Here is a 22,203-nt window from a genome sequence, read left to right on the forward strand (position 1 = left end):
ACTGGAAGGCCATCCCTGGGCACCTCTCCCCGGACCATAAAGCCCCATAGGAGAGAGGCAACCCCCCCCAAGGGAAGCCCTAAGGGAGATATTTTGGGGAACCCCTTAAGCCATAGAGCCTACAGAGATAACCCAAAATCCCCCCTTCACCCCAGAATGGAAGGGTGCCGAGGTGTACGCCGATCCAAGTTCTTCCCCACTTCCTGCCACGAAAAGACTCAGGTGTTTGCCTTGTGTCTTTTCTCCCCCCTCACCTCCAGAGCAAGCTCCAAACCCCTTTTATGATCCGCCAAGAATATGTCATTCCCTTCCACTGATAGATGCACCCTGTCCGGTCTATAAAGCTCTGGCCTATGGAAAACAATTTCTGGATGAGGGAGGTACTGGCCTGATAATTTCTCCACACCCTTTTTTAGTTGCCTATTACTTTTCATCTTGCCCTCTCTATTGCCCTAGGATCGCCATCAACCCTCCAAACCCGGCGTGGCAACAGAGCCGACCAGATGATGTGAACCCTGGGCCATCTCTTGCTAATGTAGTTGAGGTCATACTGAACTTGTGGATATTCCCTTAAGTAGTCCTAGATCATTGCCCCCCAAATGCAATGCAAGGATATTGGGGGGTGGTCCCTTGCATTCCTCAAACAGCATTGGCAGCAGCGTATTCCACTGCAGGCCGTGTTTTCCCAACCATTCCATTGTGCAGAACTCGGCCAAGCCCAACTGCAAGCCCACAGGGGTCCGACGGGCTTGCCATCCTCCCCAGTAAATCATGCTGGAGATAAAGGGTTACACTGGTCCCTCAATCCCAAATTTGGGATGGGCCAAATTTGAGCATGCTGAATGTGGTCCTGAACTGCTTGAATTCCACCATTGCCCTACCATACTGAGCATCTGCTATCCCATTGTCATCACCTGCCACATGCCGGGCCAAAAATAGGATGTTATGCCTCAGGCAAGTGAGCACAAACTCCCTCAATAGGGCATTGGTTCTGGGGGATCTGGCTGTCAGTACACCCGCTTGTGCCCAGGATGGTGGCCACAGGGATGCACACCAGCATTCTTTGAAGTAAATGCCAAAGCCCACCAAGCCCGCGGCATCGGTGGGCAAGTTCGTTTCGCCAAAAGGAGACTTCATTAAAGTCATCCAAAAAATTCTGCCAAACTCCCCAAATCATTACGAATTTCCCTGTGATGTCCTCCCCTTTTGCCAACTGGCGGGAATACCAGCCTGTTAGGGATTCCTCTTCTTCAGAAGAGGAAGGGGAGCAGGAAAGTGTTCATGAATCTGAGGGTGAGTTGGAATTTGAGGAGGAGACTTTGCAAGTACCCACTTTTCAGGAGAGGCGAAAGGAAACAGAGCAGAGACATCGTTCAGTTAGGATAGCTGCCAGAAATGCAGCTGAGTAATTAGGAACTGCCCTAGCAGCTGTGAGGGGCCCCAGGGCTATAAAGCAGAAGCAGGTGAAGCCAGCTCTTGCTGGTAACAATCTGACTCTAATGCCTTCGCTCCCCATGTGCCTGTTCCGAGTCTGCATTTGGATTTATTTCTGTTTCTTTGTCTGAAGTAAGACTGCTATTTGATTTAGAACTGTATCAGTGACGAATAACTGCATTTGCCCTAAGACTTCCTTGCTTCCTTTTGCATTATTCCACTGAGTGTGCTGTACTTTATGTTTTGCTGAAGTAAAGTAGTTTTCATTTACTTACCACAGTGTCTTAAGGCTGTTCTTGAAAGACAAAACAGGACACAGCCAGAATCAACTGGTCTTTCGCAGGGGGATTCAATTGCTCCCCTCCAGCTGGCTCCTTCTGCCCAGAGGTACATGTTGTGGCATTTTCTTGACAGAAACATTTCATGTTCTTGTCTTGATATTAGTCTGAGGATGTAAATTTACTTAGCTCAATTTTTCATTTTTGTGTGTGCACTAAACTGGGATATTTCAGTCCTCTGTAGTCATTTTTTTTTTACAGAAACGGTAAAAAACTAACCATTCTGTAACACTTTGCTTCAGTTGAAGTAAACAATATCCCCAGGTTTTAGCCATTTATACAAGGGATGTGTCTACATCTAACAGTTTAGCCCAGTGTAAATATGCCAAAACCTAGTACAATTGTGCTGAATCCAGGACCATTGTTCAAGCAGCCAAGGAGCACATCTCCTCTCCTCCTGTGTCTCTGCTGGAAATTATGAAGTAACAGCAATGATACAGCCACAATCCATGTCCTTTCCCTGCACTGATGAGTGCTTTCGTGTACCTATGAAGCCATAGGATACTTCACAGTTTCCAGCAAACTATGGCATATCTCCTGATTTTGTCCAAAACAGGACAAATCAGTTTAAAACTCACTCTCTCTCTCTCTCTCTCTCTCTCTCTCTCTCTATATATATATATATATATATATATATATATATATATATATACAGAATACTCACTGGAAGTAGTTTTTTTCTCATAGAAGCAGACAGACTTCTATGATTCTATGATTCTAACCTGTAAACTAGATCAGGTTTGATCACATTGGGGGCGGGGGGGGGGGGGGGTTGGACTCACCCTAAATGGAAGTCTGTCTGCTTCTATGAGAAAAAAACTACTCCCAGTGAGTATTCTGTATGTATATATATATATATATATATATATATATAGAGAGAGAGAGAGAGAGAGAGAGAGAGAGAGAGAGAGAGAGAGAGAGAGTGTGTTTTAAACTGATTTGTCCTGTTTTGGACAAAATCAGGAGATATGCCATAGTTTGCTGGAAACTGTGAAGTTTCCTATTGCTTCATAGGTACACCAAAGCACTCATCAGTGCAGGGAAAGGACATGGATTGTGGCTATATCATTGCTGTTGCTGCTAGCCACCCATGTAGGTCCATGTGAGCTCCTGGCCATTATGGACACTTATATTGACATGATAATGGATGCCCATGCAACCACCACAAAGGAGTAGGCGATCTTGCCTTTTTCTTCATGGTGACATGGATTTCCTATTCTGAAATCAGTAGAGGCACCATCATAACCAGGGAGGAGGAAAAATTGCCTTGTCAAGTGGGTGCTTCTGTCAATGTCAGAACATGGTGTCCACATGACTAGGAAGAAAAATGGGTGCCCCTTCTTTCTGATAGCTGTGCAGGCAGCCCATACTAGTGTCAGTAGAGGCATCCAGAATGGCCAAGAGCTCACACACAGCTTCATGGCTGGCTAGGGAGGTGGCAGTGACACAGCCATAAATCATTTTCATTCTGTGTGCAGATGAGCACAAGGACCCAATATAGCTTTCTAGACTGTCTCAAAGCTGTGGCATACTCTGGCATTTCCAGCAAACTGTGACACATCCTTTGACTTTGCCCAAAGCCTAAAAGGTGGGCAAAGTTTGTTTAAAGTAAATAAACCTTGGCTACTCACCAGAAGTAGCTGTGCATCATACAGACAGCCAGGCTTGCATTTAGGATGTATCTGGGGGGTTTGCCAGTGTGGACAAGGCCATATGGGATATTTTTCCCCTATGTGCAAAAAAGGGCCCAAGACGAAATAAATATCAACAAATCTATTGATTTCTGGCATTTGGGTACTTTTTGTCACAACTTGTATAATATATTGGGTCAAAACCTGATGTGATATTTTCTGGGTGTAGGTTGGGCCCATTTGGATCACAATGTCATACATTCAGGGATATAGGTAACTGAAAGTGTACATTTGATTATAGTGTACATTTGATTATATCTGATATTATTTTATTTTCTCCTTGTGTTTTCTGGTTTTGGGCTTAGGCAAACAGGCTTAGGACATCAACTGAGGTCCTTGATGTGGGGGACACAGGGGGCCCATAGGGCAGTGGGACAAATAATGATTCAGCGGAGCGAATCTGTCTGCATCACTCACTTGCCCATCATACGCCAAAAAGTGTAGCTTTCTGGCATGATTCTGCATTGTCCCTATGATTCTCTACCTGAAAATGGGTAATCTTCCATGTTCAGGTTTCCCTCTCCTACCTACATTTCCTTGACGCAGCTGGCATGGAGCCCCACCGGAAGTAGATGTGTATCGTGAGATGAGACCCAGTGGGACCCATGCCGGCTGTGTTGAGGAAGTGGTGTAGGATGGGGAATTTATCTAATGTGATAAGGTCCTTTGTTCTGCACACAGAAGTGTTGCTTTAGACTTGGGACATTTTTATACTTTACTATAAAATTCTCATTTGAGTTAGAGAATACTCCAATATGTTATTAGTTATGAGGAGCCCTGGTGGCGAAGTGTGTTAAAGCACTGAGCTGCTGAACTTGCAGACCGAAAGGTCACAGGTTCAAATCCCAGGAGCGGAGTGAGCGCCCACTATTAGCTCCAGCTTCTGCCAACCTAGCAGTTCTAAAACATGCCAATGTGAGTAGATCAATAGGTACCACTCTGGCGGGAAGGTAATGGTGCTCCATGCAGTCATGCCGGCCACATGACCTTGGAGGTGTCTACAAACAATGCCGGCTCTTCGGCTTAGAAATGGAGATGAGCACCAACCCCCAAAGTCAGACATAACTGGACTTAACGTCAGGGGAAACCTTTACCTTTTTTATGAGGATTAATGAAGCTATATATCCTATTTACTGGAATTTAATACTCACCTTTTTTAGGCTAGGTTACCTCATCAAAATTAAGGTATGCATTAGATTCACATAATATAGTAATCTTAGGAGGACATTTTTGCTCCCTGGCTTCAGGTAGGATTTGGCTAAGATTTGGCTAAGATTTTAAACTGAGTTTGGGCTTGGCTCCTGTGGTCAAAGTCTAACTGTTGTGTGACTGTTGTGTTGAAAGAGAGCCAGGTACTTAAGTTGATTGACAGCAGGCATTGTCCCCTGTTAATTGAGTTTCTGGGAAAGCTTTATTTGCCAGTGTGAGTTTCTGCCAGAGCCTGATCCCAGAAGGGCAGTTGGTTCTCGCAGAAGCAGAGGAAGCAGGAGGACATTTTTGCTCCCTGGCTTCAGGTAGGATTTGGCTAAGATTTGGCTAAGATTTTAAACTGAGTTTGGGCTTGGCTCCTGTGGTCAAAGTCTAACTGTTGTGTGACTGTTGTGTTGAAAGAGAGCCAGGTACTTAAGTTGATTGACAGCAGGCATTGTCCCCTGTTAATTGAGTTCTGGGAAAGCTTTATTTGCCAGTGTGAGTTTCTGCCAGAGCCTGATCCCAGAAGGGCAGTTGGTTCTCGCAGAAGCAGAGGAAGCAGGAGGACATTTTTGCTCCCTGGCTTCAGGTAGGATTTGGCTAAGATTTGGCTAAGATTTTAAACTGAGTTTGGGCTTGGCTCCTGTGGTCAAAGTCTAACTGTTGTGTGACTGTTGTGTTGAAAGAGAGCCAGGTACTTAAGTTGATTGACAGCAGGCATTGATAAAAGGCACCTTTACTAACTATCCTTTGCAGTACATACAGGAAACAAAGCAACATAAACAAATACACAAAGACGTGGTTTGTTGCAGTCTGCACATAAAGTGCGTGCATATTACTTAACTGTACAAAGATCCCACTTGGCCACCACGCTCACCAAGAGATGCAACAAAAGCAAAACATTCCCATCACATGCACCAGCTGTGGCATGTTCCGCTTTTTCACACAAAAACTAGACAACTACATCTGCTCCAAATGCAAACAGATGACTCTGATGGAGCAGAGGATCCAACAGCTCGAGCACCGTATTAAGACCCTTAAGGACATTCAGGCACTCGAGCTCTTCTTGGACACTGCACAACACGCTGCTGTAGATCAGCAGCCTGCATCACACCAACACCACCAAGACCATGATCAGGAACCTTATGGGGAGATCAACTCAAAGGTAGACAACCCTCAGGCTTGGAAGGAGGTCACCCATAGAAGGAGACGCAGGACCAGGCAGCCTCCACAGAACTCCTCTGCTCAGCTGCATTTACACAACAGATTTGAAATTCTTACATCATTAACATACAATCAGGAAACACATCTTGTGGAGGACCACAGTTTCTTAGATACCACTCAGTGGACCATCCTGGATCAATGCGCAGGGGATAGCCCTGACAGGGACAGTGCATCACCACAGTCACACTTATGTAATCATGCAAATGCTCCATCCCCAATCATAGACCAGGAGCAACAGGAACATCCTTGGGAGAGTAATGGGCTCTCGGATGTATCTCAATGGATTGTCATTGATGAATGCACTGGGGATGTTGAGGAGGAGGACAACACTTTACACCTACATGATTCACTTCAACAGGAACACTCTTCAGGGGACATACACACTGTCTTGCACAAAAGGGACCCTGTCAATCCTCAAAGGAAACAGGTCTTGGTAGTAGGTGACTCCCTCCTTAGAGGAACGGAAGCCATCATTTCCAGACCGGATGGGATGGCTCGAGAAACATGCTGCCTCCCGGGGGCAAAAATACACCATATCACTCAGAGGCTCAGCAGGCTCCTAAAGCCCCATCACCCTCCCCACCTTATGTTGATTCATGTAGGTACCAATGACACCGCTAGGCATACTTTTCAAAAGATCACAAATGATTTTCGAGCTCTGGGAACAAAGCTAAAACTGTATAATGTACATGTGATCTTTTCATCCCTCCTCCCCGTTGTAGGACACGGCTCTACAAGGGCCGGAAAAATAGTACAGGTCAATAACTGGCTCAGAAAATGGTGTCAAGAGGAGCATTTTGGCTTCCTTGACCATGGTCTACTCTTCCAAGAGGATGGACTACTGGCAAGCGATGGGGTGCATCTCACACAAGTAGGAAAACATCTTTTTGCACACAGACTCACAAACCTCATCAGGCGCACTTTAAACTAAATCCACTGGGGGAGGGGAACAACAGCCTGGCGAACACTATATTACCCACGACCACAGGGAACCGCCGTAAGGCTGAACGGAGGGCTGCACAAACACAGCAAGGACCAAGTACAGAGAGCACAATAATCCCAAATAAACAGTTCGAGGGGAGGTCACAGGGGCTTACATGTCTTTACACTAATGCTCAGAGCATGGGAAATAAGCAAGACGAACTCCAACTCCTAGCACAGCACCACACATACGATGTCATAGGCATCACTGAAACCTGGTGGGATGACTCCCATCACTGGAATTTAACCATTGAGGGCTATAACCTCTTTCACAGAAATAGAACAAAGGGGAGAGGAGGGGGAGTAGCTTTATATGTCAAAAACAGTTACGTTGCAGAAGAAATGCAAGACTGTAATCCGGGAAACCAGCTTGAAAGCATCTGGATAAGAATCAAGGGAACTGGGACTCAAAAAGATCTTGTCGTGGGTGTCTACTACAGACCTCCGAGTCAGGATGAAGGACTTGATGAAGCCTTCTGTCAACAGCTGACCAAACAGGCACAAAGAAGAGATATAGTAGTCATGGGCGATTTCAATTATCCCGATATCTGCTGGAAAACAAACTCAGCCAAGAGTACAAAGTCCAACAAATTCCTCACTTGCCTTGCAGATAATTTTATGGTCCAGAAGGTAGAAGAGGCAACAAGGGGATCAGCAACTCTTGATCTAATCTTAACAAATGTGGAAGACCTGATCAATACAGTTGAAGTGGTTGGATCCTTAGGGGCAAGTGACCATGTGCTCCTGCAGTTTGCAATACAAAGGAATGCTGAAACTAAGACAAGTCAAACACGCATTCTGGACTTTAAGAGAGCTGACTTCCAAAAAATGAAGGAATTACTGAGCGGCATTCCATGGACGCCGATATTAAAAAACAAGGGAGTTAAGGATGGATGGGAGTTTTTCAAAAGTGAAATACTCAAGGCGCAAATGCAAACAGTGCCAACAAAGAAGAAAAATAAGACAAGTGCAAAGAAGCCAGAATGGATGTCCAAAGAACTTCTAACTGAGCTAAAGCTCAAAAGTGACATGCACAAGAAGTGGAAAAGGGGAGAAATCACCAAAGAAGAATTCAAACGTATAACCAACTCCTGTAGGGAAAAGGTTCGCAAGGCTAAAGCGCAAAATGAGCTCAGGCTTGCCAGGGACATAAAAAACAACAAAAAAGGTTTTTTTGCTTATGTTGGTAGAAAAAGGAAGAAAAAGGAGGCGATAGGGCCACTGCAAGGAGTAGATGGGGTGATGGTGACAGGGGATAGGGAAAAGGCAGAACTGCTTAATGCCTTCTTTGCCTCGGTCTTCTCACAAAAAGAAAGCCATCTTCAACCTCAGCAACATGGAATGGACGAAGGATTGGGGGAAATCCAACCCCAAATAGGGAAACAAGTTGTCCAGGAACACCTGGCCACTCTAAACGAATTCACGTCCCCAGGGCCAGATCAGCTACATCCAAGAGTATTGAAGGAACTAGCGGAAGTTATTTCAGAACCACTGGCAATCATCTTCGAGAGTTCTTGGAGAACAGGAGAAGTCCCAGCAGATTGGAGGAGGGCGAATGTGGTCCCTATCTTCAAGAAGGGAAAAAAGAACGACCCAAACAATTACCGTCCGGTCAGCCTCACATCAATACCAGGCAAGATTCTGGAAAAGATCATTAAGGAAGTGGTCTGCAAACAAATGCGGTCATTGCTAATAGTCAACACGGATTTACCAAAAACAAGTCATGCCAGACTAATCTGATCTCTTTTTTCGATAGAGTTACGAGTTGGGTCGATACAGGGAATGCCGTGGATGTAGCATATCTAGATTTCAGTAAGGTCTTCGACAAAGTCCCCCACGACCTTCTGGCAAACAAACTAGTAAAATGTGGGCTAGACAAAACTACGGTTAGGTGGATCTGTAATTGGCTAAGCGAACGAACCCAAAGGGTGCTCACCAATGCGTCGTCTTCATCATGGAAAGAAGTGACAAGTGAAGTGCCGCAGGGCTCCGTCCTGGGCCCGGTTCTGTTCAACATCTTTATTAACGACTTAGACGAAGGGTTAGAAGGCACGATCATCAAGTTTGCAGATGACACCAAACTCGGAGGGATAGCTAACACTCCAGAAGACAGGAGCAGAATTCAAAACGATCTTGACAGACTAGAGAGATGGGCCGAAACTAACAAAATGAAGTTCAACAGGGACAAATGCAAGATACTTCACTTCGGCAGAAAAAATGGAAATCAAAGATACAGAATGGGGGACGCCTGGCTTGACAGCAGTGTGTGCGAAAAGGATCTTGGAGTCCTTGTGGACAACAAGTTGAACATGAGCCTACAATGTGATGCGGCGGCTAAAAAGGCCAATGGGATTTTGGCCTGCATCAATAGGGGAATAACGTCTAGATCCAGGGAAGTCATGCTCCCCCTCTATTCTGCCTTGGTCAGACCACACCTGGAATACTGTGTCCAGTTTTGGGCACCGCAGATGAAGGGAGATGCTGACAAGCTGGAAAGCGTCCAGAGGAGGGCAACTAAAATGATTAAGGGTCTGGAGAACAAGCCCTATGAGGAGAGGCTTAAAGAGCTGGGCATGTTTAGCCTGCAGAAGAGAAGGCTGAGAGGAGACATGATAGCCATGTACAAATATGTGAGGGGAAGTCATAGGGAGGAGGGAGCAAGCTTATTTTCTGCTGCCCTGCAGACTAGGACACGGAACAATGGCTTCAAACTACAGGAAAGGAGATTCCACCTGAACATCAGGAAGAACTTCCTCACTGTGAGGGCTGTTCGGCAGTGGAACTCTCTCCCCCGGGCCGTGGTGGAGGCTCCTTCTTTGGAGGCTTTTAAGCAGAGGCTGGATGGCCATCTGTCGGGGGTGCTTTGAATGCGATTTCCTGCTTCTTAGCGGGGGGTTGGACTAGATGGCCCTTGAGGTCTCTTCCAACTCTACTATTCTATGATTCTATGATTCTAGTGTTGAGCCAAAGCAAAAGGGGAAGCTGCTTCAGAAGGACCTGAAGCTCATCTTTGAGGGACATCATCTCTAATTTAATTGCCATGACTCAATACTATGCAATCCTGGGATTTGTATTTTAGTGAGGCATCAGCATTCTTTGATAGAGAAGGCTCAAGACCTTGTAAAAATACAGCCCCCATGATTCCATAGCATTGAAGCAAGGCAGTTAAAGTGGTTTCATTCTACAGCATAGATGCCTCCCAAAGTTTTATTTTCCATTGCTGGAAGCTTTGGTGTTCTAAATTACAAAGACTGCAAAAAAAAAAATTGCCGCTGCATATTACATTTGGAAGCAAATCTTCTTTTTATTGGTTTTAGGGTTTTGAAAATTGAGGTGTACATAAGATTTGATAGTACATTAGACTCGAGTAAATACTTGTTTCAGGAAAATATAGTTTTGAAAATAGGTGCTTGCTGACAAGTAGCTAAGAAAAAAGAGAAGCAAACAATGTGATTTCTCCTAATATTGTGATTTTTTTGTTTTGATGTTTTGCTATAGGTTTGTGTACTATTCCTATGTTAGGAAAGTTATGAAACCAGTCTTGTTCCACAAATTATACTTATCTAATGTGAAGTACTTTCACAAAGACCTAGCTCATATAATCTGTTTCATTCAAAATGTATGGGAGTCAGCATAGGTGTAGTGTTTGAGATGTTAAACTATGATTCTGGAAACCAGGATCTGAATATCCAGACACCTACTGAATGACCTTGGGCAAGTCACACTCTTTCAACCTCAGAGGAAGGCAAGGATAAACCTCCTGTGAACTGGTGTTGCCAGCAAACCCTATGATAGGCTATTATTTGATATTATTATATCCCCATAAATCACAAATGACTTGAAGGCATGCAGTAACAATTCAAATTGTACATGACCCAAGCCTGTACAGAATCTCACATTTAAGAACCATCTCATTCACACTAAAATTTATATCATGAACAGGAAAGGCTCAAACCTACCTCTCTACTAAGGCTGAGAAAGAGGACACAATCACTACAATTGGTCTCATCCCATTTTGCCTTCTATAGCCAAGAAATGCCATGCCCATGTTCTGCATTTGCCTTTGATTAATTCAGGACACCTGTAAAAGAAAACAAATGTACTACTTTCTTATACATTGTATCTACTGACTAGCTAGAAATTTCTCTCATGGCTCTTCCATTAAAGAAAGCAACAGAAACTTGCTTAGTTACAAATAATTAAGTTTGGAAATGGAAAGATGTGTCAATGTTTTGTTCAATCATTGCTTCTCGGCCTTCTGGCTAAGATCAAGTGTAGTATCTGTTTTGTTCAACTTCCTCTAGTCCAGTTCTTGAGTTACTAGAAAAGGATTGATGTATTTACTAATGAGCTAAAGAAATATCATTCAAACTATATGCAGCTCAGTTTTGAGTTGGAGATGTAGCAATTAAGATAAATTGAATACAAAGTTTCAAATATTGTTAAAATAAAAAATATGTTTATTCCAATATAGTATATGTAAATTAGGACAAGCCTATGCTAGAAATCATAATAGGCTGGGGATTATTGATAAGGAAAGTTATATTCCTGATATAATAATAATAATAATAATAATAATAATAATAATAATAATAATAATAATAATAATAATAATAACAACAACAACAACAACAACAACAACAACTTTATTTTTGTATCCCACCTCCATCTTCCTGAAGGGACTAGGGGCGGCTTACATGGGGAGAAGCCCAAACAACAAAGTTAAAATGTAACACATTAAAATTCATAAGCAACATCATAAAACAATATAAAAACAGCAACAACATGACACAGTATAAAACAGTAATCAAACAACAATCAGTGACCGGAAATAGTAAACAGTTTCTAGGCTCGGGTGGGCAGACTAGTGCAAACCAGTTGTGAGGAAAGGGCTGATGGATAAAGTGCAGATTTCAAATAGGAAAAAATAAGAATAGAGGGCAGTACAAGGTAGAGCATTATAACTCTGGGTGGGAAACAGTAGCAGAATGCAAGGACAAAATTTTAGGTCATAACTGGGGCCAAGGTTTTCTGGGGAGCCCTCTAATCAAAAGCACAGTGGAACATCCACGTTTTTTTGCTCTGTATTAATCTGTATGAATACTTCAAATAGATTCTTTAAAGTCTCTGACATTTATAGTTCTACTGTTTAGTTCCTTGTAAAACATCTGTAAATCCAACATATTTAAAATTGGAGAATTATATGCTTATGTAAAAATAAATCTGGTTCAGCATTAGCTACATGCGGTCACATATTCTGTTTTGAATTTAAACAGAAAAATGTAAAATAGTATTAAGGTTGACTCTTATGCTCTTAACCTGTACCCCCTATCCTTTTATCAGTCACCCAACATAAACCAAAGCCAGGAGCAGCCTCACTATGCATTTTATGTTAACAGCCAAATGGCCCTACTAAGAGAATTTAGGCTCACTCCTATGCAATTGGAAACAGGCAAACCATTTTATAGAAACCTTGCCTTGAGAAGCTGCCAAACCCATTTAAAAGCATAACAGAAGACTTGAAGGTTCCCATCTGAACATTGTGATTCTTCACCAGTTTGGTGTAGTAGTAAGTGTTAGAGTGGAGTGTGGGAAATAAGGTTGTGTTCTTAAATTGTAAAATTTGGTGGGTGAACTTGAGCCAGTCTCCATCTACCAGCCTGAACCACTTCTCACAGAGTTGCTTTTGTTGTGACAATAAAGTGAGAAAGGGGAAGAGCCATAAACGTTAAAGTTCACAGGAAAAAAATAGTATGCTAATGTAGCTAGTATTATCTTTTGTAAGCATCATAAATAAACTCAAATCAAGCTTCCTTGTACAATCACCATTAACATGCATGTCACTTGTTTCTAATCACAGAAAGTGCCAAAATGTAAATCCCAGCCTCCTTTTCTTTGAAACTTAAACATTTTAGAGCAAAAGTGTTTCTCTCCAAGGCAGAGCCAGAATAAGACATTTTGCCTTCAGCAAGTAACATGCTGAATCCCTGGATTTAACAAACAAGCCAAGCCGGTTTCAAGGTTTAAATATAAGTCTAAAATGAAGCTTTACATTTATACTTCCAGCTAACTTTTTATGCTGAAGTTTTAAAGGAAAAGAACTCTACTCAAAAACATTCCACAAAAAGTCATTTCCTTCCCCTCGGCAAAGAGGGGAGAGTGGGAAACTTTTGCTTTTGCTAAGATTCAGAAATCCATTCAGATTCAGAAATCCACAAAATACCCAAAATGGGATCACTAACCACTTTTCTTTGTCCTTGCAGCAGCTGAAAATGAGAAAACTCTAGTTTTGTTTCTTCTTTTCAATTTTCATACTTCCCTCCAAATTCCATTTCCTTTGCACATAATTTCTCCTTTTTTCCTTTGTTCATCTTTTGTTTCCCCCTTCCCTCTTCTTTCATCTTCCTCATACCTCTTTCCTTTATTTTCTCTCTTTCTAGTTCCTCAATTTACTCCTGGTACTGCATCTCTTCCATATAACAGACCACATCATGTTCTGCTTCCTGGGGTTCCTTTCCTCACCACCACCACCTCCACCCCAGCTTTGTCTCACCCCACATAACCCCTGGATGTTTAGGACATAGAGATATCAGCCTCACCTCCTAGTCTTATTGCTAAGGGGAAAGAGATATCAAGTGAAGGGAGGAGGGGAGCAGGAATAAGGCAGTTAAGCAATGTCTGCATTCACACTGAAGTGATTTAGCTGGAACCATAGATAAGAGAATCCATGCCCAGTGAGTGTATGCTAAACCAAAAAGGCCAAGACAGAGAAACCAATGCACCAGGTTGAAGACAAGCCACAGAGTTTATTACAATTTGGCCAAAAAGAATGCAGATACAAACATTATGCTTCAAAATGTTCAAGCATAAACATATAGAAAAATTCAAGACATCTTATACAATTTTGACAGCCATTCAAATCTCCCGCTCCTTCTCCTGATTGACCCAAAAAGAGGCTGACTAGGATCTGCTCTAGGATTGGTTGAAAGCTTTGCTTCCATAAGGCTTCCAGGCAGGGATTTTCTTGGTATGGAGAATAGAGCCTGAGGATTGGTCAGGGCTGCCAAGATGCCTCCCTAGGAGAGCACAATCCAGGGGTAAACAATGCCATTAATATGTTTATGAGTTTCAGATTAGCTCAACTGTCCAGTTCTGTACTAAACAAAGAAATGAAGCTCCAGAAACAAAGGTGTGAGGCTTAGAGGACAAAGGTGCTCATACTGGGCAACCGGGCTTGGCTGTCAACAAAAGAGTTAATGAATATACAGAAATTAAGCCCCTATTTCCGCAAGGGAGGATTAGGCTCTCAGCCTCAGGTGGATTATACAAATGTTTTGCTTATCTAGCTGGCAAGGGAAATCACCTATCTGTACATATAAACAATGAATCTGATGATTATCTGTCTTGGGGAAATAGCCAGAGGCATTTGCCCAACCTTCCTATTTTCAAGGGATTATTTTAACAGGGTCACAGAGGGGTGGCTGTTATTAGCGACATTTGGATACATTTCTATAAAACAGTTTAGATACATTTTATATAAGAAGCAGGTACAGCACACATTTAAAAGATACTAATTACACAAAAACAATAAAATTGATATAGTTTATTAAAGGAATAGATACTATATATTTCATGGGGGTACAGATGATGCTGTGTGTGTTCTCGATCTTCTGAAGCCTTAAACTTGCACAACTCCAGATGTCTGGAAAAGGCTTTTTTATTTAAAAAAGGAAAAAAATAATGTATTTATTAATGAGCCCTTGGTGAACTATAAATCTTGGGGGGGGGGGGGGCTAGCCGTGGTTCAATAACAATACGACACAACTTGTGTTGTTTAGTATGGAAATAAGTTTTCTTATCCAGGTATCTTATTCACTTCCTGCAGGGATTTGGGCAACAATAGGGTACCTGGAAACCTTACTTTTCATGCCTATATCCACTGTCAGCAGACCTAGGAGTCCCCACCTCCATCTCAAAGGGCTTGTCTGTCCTATTTTAGTGACATCACAAGAACCTAGTTTGAACCCCAAAATCACAAGGAATGGGTTCCTGCTAACCTGGCAATCTTAATTCATACCTAGAGTCAGTGTTTGTGAATGAATAGCATGGACTTGTTTAATTATACTTTTATTGTTCTAGAAAATACTCCATACAAAAATTTCATCTCTATAGTACATACAATGCCTTTAATTTGGAGGTAGTGGCTGACAGGCAAATGCCTTCAATTCAGTTACACAAAACTAATAATCAGATTTCAATCTTAATTCTAGCAGCAAAGTACAAGTGAAAAAAAATGGCCCAACAGTCCACCTACATTTCTCACCTGGCAGTAAAAACTGTATATTATATCCCAGTTCACACTTCATAGTTGAGAATTTCAACCACTGCATAGTCAAGAAATTTTCATTTCTGAGGTGACAATTTCAACCAAAAGAACAGTTACCCTTTCACTTGAGTAGAAATTGATTTCTTATATGTGCACAAGCTCATCCTAATGGGAAGGCAGTATTGGCCTTCGAAATAAATCTATATGTTTGTGACGTCAAGATATTTTAAAAGAAAAAATACAAAGAGTGGGATAGATAATGTACAAAGGCTCCATTCAGTGTGTAGGCAGATAGGAACTCTAATACCAGGCATTTAGCCCTCCAAAGAATGTTCCTTTGGCAGTTGCTGCTTTCCTAAATATGAGGAGAAAGCATGAATATTTAAAGAGTTTTTGGTCTGCAATTCCAAAGTGATAAGGAAACTTGGCAGTTCAACATAAGCTGCCAGTTGTGTATTCTGGGTGTTCCTTGTTGTTTTCCATTCCTCCTACAGCCATGGCCCTGACTGATGTTTTGACATAGTACAAAGTGGCTGTTTATTGCTATTGACTGTTGAGGCCTGTGCTCTGAAATGCATTCTGTCAATGGAATGTAACTGAACTTGGCATTTTGAAACTCTACTGTTGCAGTTGCTTACTTTTCCTGGGATTTCTGTGCAGCAAGACCTGTGCTGAAGCCTCTGGCTGAAGCTGAAAAATGTTGCACAGGAAGACATACCATGTGAAGGTTAGACTTGGCTGGGATCCGGAGGGTTTAAAAAAAAAAAAAAATCTCATTTGTAAAATGACATAGGCAATCCTTGCTTCTTTGACATGCATCAGAGCTCGATGAACATAGCAAAGCTTTTGTTTATTTTTAAAATGTTTTTCTTTGTGATGAAGACCATGCTGTGCTCATATGAAATTACTCTGTCTAACTCTATTAACAGAGGATAGCATAACACGGTCTGCAAAGTATATGGAACAGATAGTTCATCTTTCATCAGGAAGGGATAGCATACAATTAAATAAGTTTTTAAAAAAAAAACTCAGATAATTAGCCTAGATAAGGAACATTCTGGATAGAAGAATATGTATGTATGATAATGAACTAGTGTTGTAGCTCTCATTTAAGTTTTTTTTAATGGAATAATATTATGGTTTTAATCTGTTTAGATAGGATCATTCAGAAGGTGTAATATCAAACTTAAAACAATGCACAAAGGTGGGAAAGGGCTGTATTTGTAAGACATGGATGGATCGAGATTAAAAATCATTTTGTTTTGATTATATCAAAAACCAAAAAAAGTTATACTATCAATCCATTTCTAGTTTTGTGTATTTTTATTGCCAAAGACTTCTCTCACCTTTGGTGCGTATTTCTGTCATCATGCCTGTGTTTTTCACTCTTTCTAGGAACTTCAGAAAGAAATTGAGACCCATACGGATATCTTCCACAGCCTGGATGAAAATGGTCAGAAGATCTTGAGATCTCTAGAAGGTTCTGATGATGCAGCCCTGTTGCAGAGACGCCTGGATAACATGAACTTCAGATGGAGTGAACTTAGGAAGAAGTCGTTAAATATTAGGTAGGACTTGGACATCAAGAGCAGAGCGCATACATGAATAAATCTGATGGGAAAAATAGTATTTCTCTCACTCACTCCTGCAACATAAGCCTTTTATTTTGTTCAAACTGAGCTAAAATGGCTGGGTTTGCAGTAATTTAAGCAATTTCAAACACTGAATTACTTTGTAAGAATGATTAATTTTCTTTTTATGGAAGGGATTGTAGAATGTGAAGAAGCTGATCAGTTTCTATAATCTCAATAAGGACACAGCAAAAGAGATTAAGCATGCTTAACAAAAAGCAATGCTTTCTCTGAAATCTATGCTACTACTTTATACTGACAGCTATGGTTTCTCACACTGTCATAACCAAATGCAGTGATATATAGCTGAATCACATCCATGTTTCCTGAATGGTGCATACTTCCAAGAAATTACATATAGGGTTGCCATGATACAAATATAGTAATATATTTTGGGGTGTTAACTGCACATTAGTAGGGACATCATGTCTGTGTTGAGAGCTTTGGAGATTTTTTCCCCCACAACTTCCATTACTGACAGCCTGCTTTTTAGTATACAAAGCAACTGGTATGTTTGGAGGAGCAAATATTTTACGAAGAGAACTGTTTTCAAACATGGAATGCTTATTCTTGTGTTAATGGTTTATTTGGATAATAGCTATTATGTTGTTTTGGAAGTCATATTTTGTTACTGAGAATTTTGCAGAAGGATGAATCTGACTTAAATATGGGCAATGCATTACAACATGGCACGGAAGCCCTACATCCTTTTGTTTTTTAATATGTTTAAGCAAGGGTCTCAGATAAATATACTCACAAGTAAGTATGCATGATTTGAAACTAAGGAACCATAGAACAAGAGATGTGTTTGCAATTACAAACTTGAGTTAAGAAGATTCACAGTATCTTGGGGATCAAGGACTTCTGTAGAAGCACAAAATGAAGGGCAATATTACAAAGGATCAGCTGGAAGAACAATTCTGAAAGAGCTTAAATTTATCTTCTGAAGTAACATTTCTGGAGTGTTTTTGTAATCAGTGTCCTGGCATTGAAAAAGTCTTCTTAGACACATTGCTTGTCGTACCCTCTGTGTGGAGAGAGAGGTCCTAGCCAAAGTAATATACGAAGTATTAGCTTTTTTCTGCTGGTAGCCCTGAGGGAGATCAGTATGTGTAACGACAGATACCATCTTCATAATATTAATCATTAAAAATAAATGAAAGATGTGAAGCTGAAAAATATTGATGGCTGAAGTAAGAAGAAAATGATTTCTTTTTCTCATAAACTTGCCAAAAGAAGGGCATATAATTCTTTGAAAGCTTTTCTTCATGAGCCTTTTTTTAACCCATGAACTTAGCAGAATAAAGAGGTGTGAGAAATGAAACACAGCATGTTAGGCAAATAGAGGCATTTTAATAAAGGAGCTTTTCTACAGCTCACTTGCTGCAATTTTGATACTGAAGACATTAAACAAATCGAAAATAGTAACCCTGGTTTATCATGGTTGCTTTGCCTTTTTGAATTAAACATAAAAGCAATGTTCTTGCTCTGTAGAAACAGTGAGTTATAATGAGGGATTTAGTACTGCCAAAGCATGTAGGTGGGAAACAGAGTTAAAGCTTTAATCTTTATTTTTCAACAAAAAAGTAGGTAAATGGGAAGGAGGACACTGGATTATCATAGGCTCTTTTGTTATTCCTTCTTACAAGAGCACCCAGTCTCATTTCATGTCAGGGGAATAAGTGTTCTATAAACTGAAAAGATGGTTTAAAAGGAATCAATGTGCCAGCTATCATATCAACAACATACAATTTAGATATCTTAGTTTATTTAGTCACTATACAATGTAAATTTTCCTCCAGCAATATTTATTTACAAAACTGAAAATTTAACTTTGAAAAGTCCAGTTAAATGTCGTTATCTTTTTAGTATTCAGAAGGCTGAAAGAGCAACTGCAATTTATTTCTGAAAGTAGGTGTTTGTCTTGAGATGCATTCAGAACCATGACTTCTTTATGGGGTCCTGAAGTTTAAGATGTGGGTGAAAATTATCCTTTAAAATTAAAGGGCTTTTTGTTGCCACCCAGAGAAGGGAGGTTGCTATCTCGCTTATTATTTTTAAGCAATATTTCTGTAACAGTATTTTTTTATGTTTTTCAATGCTGGACAAATTTTTAGAACTTCTGTATAGTGATGGAGCAAAACCATCAAAATCGCACAGTGCCATGTTGTTCTACCATTTGTCTGCAGGAGCTAAGTTTTCTTATAGACTGCATTAGACAAACAAAGCAAATAGATACTGGGCACTACACACAGACACACACATACGCTAGATTTAGCAAATGAGTAATAACAACAACAACAACAACAACAACAACAACAACAACAACAACAACAACTTTATTCTTATAACCTGCATCTATCTCCCAGAAGGAACTCAGGGTGGCTTACATGGGGACCAAGCCCAGCATAAAACAAGGAATACAAAGAGACATAATTAAAACATGTAACAATAAGCAATACAATTAAAACAGTTTAAAAAGTAAAATAGCATCAATCAACATCAAAATTGCTGAAAAAGTGGGCATCTTCAGATATTAGAGGGAAGGGCAAGGCTTATGCAAAAACGCAGAGCAATAAGACCGGGACTGGGAGTAAAGTACTTGGGAAAAAAACATTAAATTAGGCCTGGGCAGCTATGATTAGGAGCTAAACCATTATTCAAAGGCAAATTGGAATAGCCAAATTTTTAAGTCTTTACGGAAAGAGGACAGGATGGCGGCTAATCTAATCTCTCTGGGGAGAGAGTTCCAGAGTCAGGGGGCCACCACCTGGAAGGCCCTCTCCTCACCAACAGTGCATGTGGCATGGGCAGGAGTAAGAGAAGGGCCTTTCTGGCCGATCTTAGCTCTTGTGCCAGTTCATACAGAGAGATATGGTCACAAAGATATGCAGGACCCGAACCGTTTATGGCTTTAAATAAACAGATAGGGACAGGATTTGCATGAGAACTTTGCAACAGTGTGGGATCATGAGGTGTATGTAATGATTCTGAATATTTGCATGAAGTTGTTTATTTATGTATTTGTTTACTATACACACACGCACATAAATACATAAACACATACTGCTCTATAACAAAAGCTTACAATAGAGATTTTTAATAGAAATTAAACATTAAATCAAAAGGAAGTTCACTGTTAACTAAGAACAAAACTCAGAACTAAAACATGCTTTACAACTAATTAAAACATAAATGATAAAATAAAGAGGCCCAATTTATATGATATATTAAAAAGATATTTAATATGTATGCATATCCTGAAAATTATAGAACAAAATTTGGTTTGTGTTTTCTAGGTCTCATCTAGAAGCCAGTTCTGACCAGTGGAGACGACTTCATCTGTCTCTTCAGGAACTGTTGGCATGGCTGCAATTGAAAGAAGATGAGTTAAAGCAGCAGGAACCCATTGGTGGAGATCTTCCCACAGTGCAAAAGCAGAATGACATACACAGGGTATGGACCTACAAAATTAGTTTTTGAAGAATAGAATAGGATGCAACCAGGGGTATATATATATATATATATATATATATATATATATATTAGGGTTGTCCAAATATTTGTTATGTTTCTCGTTTCGAAATTATTTCGGATTGTTCTCATTTTTTGAAACGAGTATTGAAACGTTTTCCCTGGGCGCAACTTGCAATGTAATTCGAACCATCGTTGGCCCATTCTCTAATTGTTTCTTAAAATTTTCGTTAAATTTTTACCTTCCAAAATTTTTTTAAAAATATTTTTTAAATTTTTTTTAATTTTTTTTTGTTTCTGCAACCTAACATGAATGGGAGCCTAGCGTAGCCTAACATGGCTACCGCTCCCTGGCCAATCAGAGACTTCCACGATGGCTGAAAAAGGTGGGGGCTAGTGTCCTCCGTGTCCACGTGGAGGATCTCTATAAATATCCCCTCCCCAACTGAACCAAGCCATTCTGGGTTGGGATACCAAGGAGAGAGGGTGTTTCGCGCGCGCTGGGAAGCTGCTTGCTTGCTTGGGGGAGAGAGGGCTAAGTGACTGGGGGTAGAGTGTTTCTGTTGTTGCTGGTTCGATATTGTGTTTTTTGGGGGGGAAATTGGCTGGGGGCTTGGGGCAGAGTCCTTGCTGTGGCTGGCTTTAGGAAACTTTTTTTTTCCAAAGGACATCTGCGTCCCTGCTAGTGCTGAGCTTGGGGTGCTTTCCATCTACTCCTGAGGGAGACCTTTTGCCTTTCTGTTTTCTTTTTTGGAATTTGGCAATCACCACATCAGCCCTTCTTTGCAATCCTGAAAGGGGGGGGGGGGACTTGAAAATAATAGTTTCCAAAGGACGTCTGCGTTCCTGTAAGTGCATTGCTTCCCTCCCGCTCCGTTTGTAATCCCAAGCCCCCGGGCTGAGTGTTATTGCAGCAATCACAAAGACACACATTGTTTTCAAACCTAAAGGGTACATTGGAAGAAATAGTTTCCAAAGGACGTGGGGCACCCACCAAGGCATTGCTTCCCTCACGCTCCATTTCTATTCCCAAGCCTTGGGCTGAGTTTTATTTCTGCAATCACAAAGTCAGACATTGATTTGATTCAATAGAGGGTCCACAGCAATTTATAGTTTCCAAAGGACATTGCCAATCCTGTCAAGGCATTGCTTCCCTCACGCTCCATTTCTATTCCCAAGCCTTGGGCTGAGTTTTATTTCTGCAATCACAAAGTCAGACATTGATTTGATTCAATAGAGGGTCCACAGCAATTTATAGTTTCCAAAGGACAGTGGCACTCCTGCCAAGGCATTGCTTGGCATGTGCTGCATTTCTAATCCAAAGTCTACACAAGTAGAAGAGGGACTTTTACAGTGATAAGAACCCAATTGAACAGGAAATAAGACTTTCAAACCAGGAACAGGTTTCTTCAAATATTGAAAAATAGTGCATTATAAAAAGTTATAAAAATTTGCCAAAAATCATAGGAGACAGGAAACATTCTGTAATTTGTTGATCAAAGAGTGTAGAATGTGTTCTCCCACTGTAACAAATTTGATGAGAATAGCTCAAGAAATGAGGGTGGGAGACCCCCAGAAAAGTCCCCCCCCGGTTTCCTGTTTTTTGGCAATTGCGCATGCGCGTCCGCCATTTTAGAAACTTTTTAGAAACATTACGAATTTTCGGAAATATCCGAAAATTTTGGGTGAAAAAATTAAGAAATAATTTCTATATCGAAGAGCCGGCACCCCCTACTTTAGAAACGAGAATTGAAACATTTTTTCCATCGATCGGACAAGCCTTATATATGCTAGCTTGGGGGCCCGGCGGTGCCCGGGTTATTTGAGAATGGAATTGTTTGCCTTTGTTCCATATAATGTGATCTGCCCTGAGTCCCCTTCAGGGTGAGAAGGGCGGAATATAAATACTGTAA

The 22,203-nt window shown here is 41.0% G+C and overlaps 1 protein-coding gene and 1 pseudogene across 15 annotated transcripts in view; both read left to right on the forward strand.

Moving 5' to 3' along the window:
* The window catches only part of dmd (dystrophin), a 1,684,732-nt gene that overhangs the window by 1,403,269 nt on the left and 259,260 nt on the right, over positions 1-22,203 (forward strand). For all 15 annotated transcript variants that reach the window (XR_010004953.1, XM_008107345.3, XM_016992722.2 and 12 more), the window contains 2 exons: positions 16,581-16,753; positions 20,116-20,272. Coding sequence is in view for 14 of the 15 variants with exons in the window: in XM_008107345.3 (XP_008105552.2) it covers positions 16,581-16,753; positions 20,116-20,272 (330 nt within the window). In the remaining variant the exon portion in view is untranslated. The remainder of the gene's footprint in view (positions 1-16,580; positions 16,754-20,115; positions 20,273-22,203) is intronic.
* LOC134298123 (U2 spliceosomal RNA) lies at positions 11,102-11,271 on the forward strand (annotated as a pseudogene).

The sequence above is a fragment of the Anolis carolinensis genome, chromosome 3 (assembly GCF_035594765.1).
Source record: "Anolis carolinensis isolate JA03-04 chromosome 3, rAnoCar3.1.pri, whole genome shotgun sequence".
Lineage (NCBI taxonomy): Eukaryota > Metazoa > Chordata > Lepidosauria > Squamata > Dactyloidae > Anolis > Anolis carolinensis.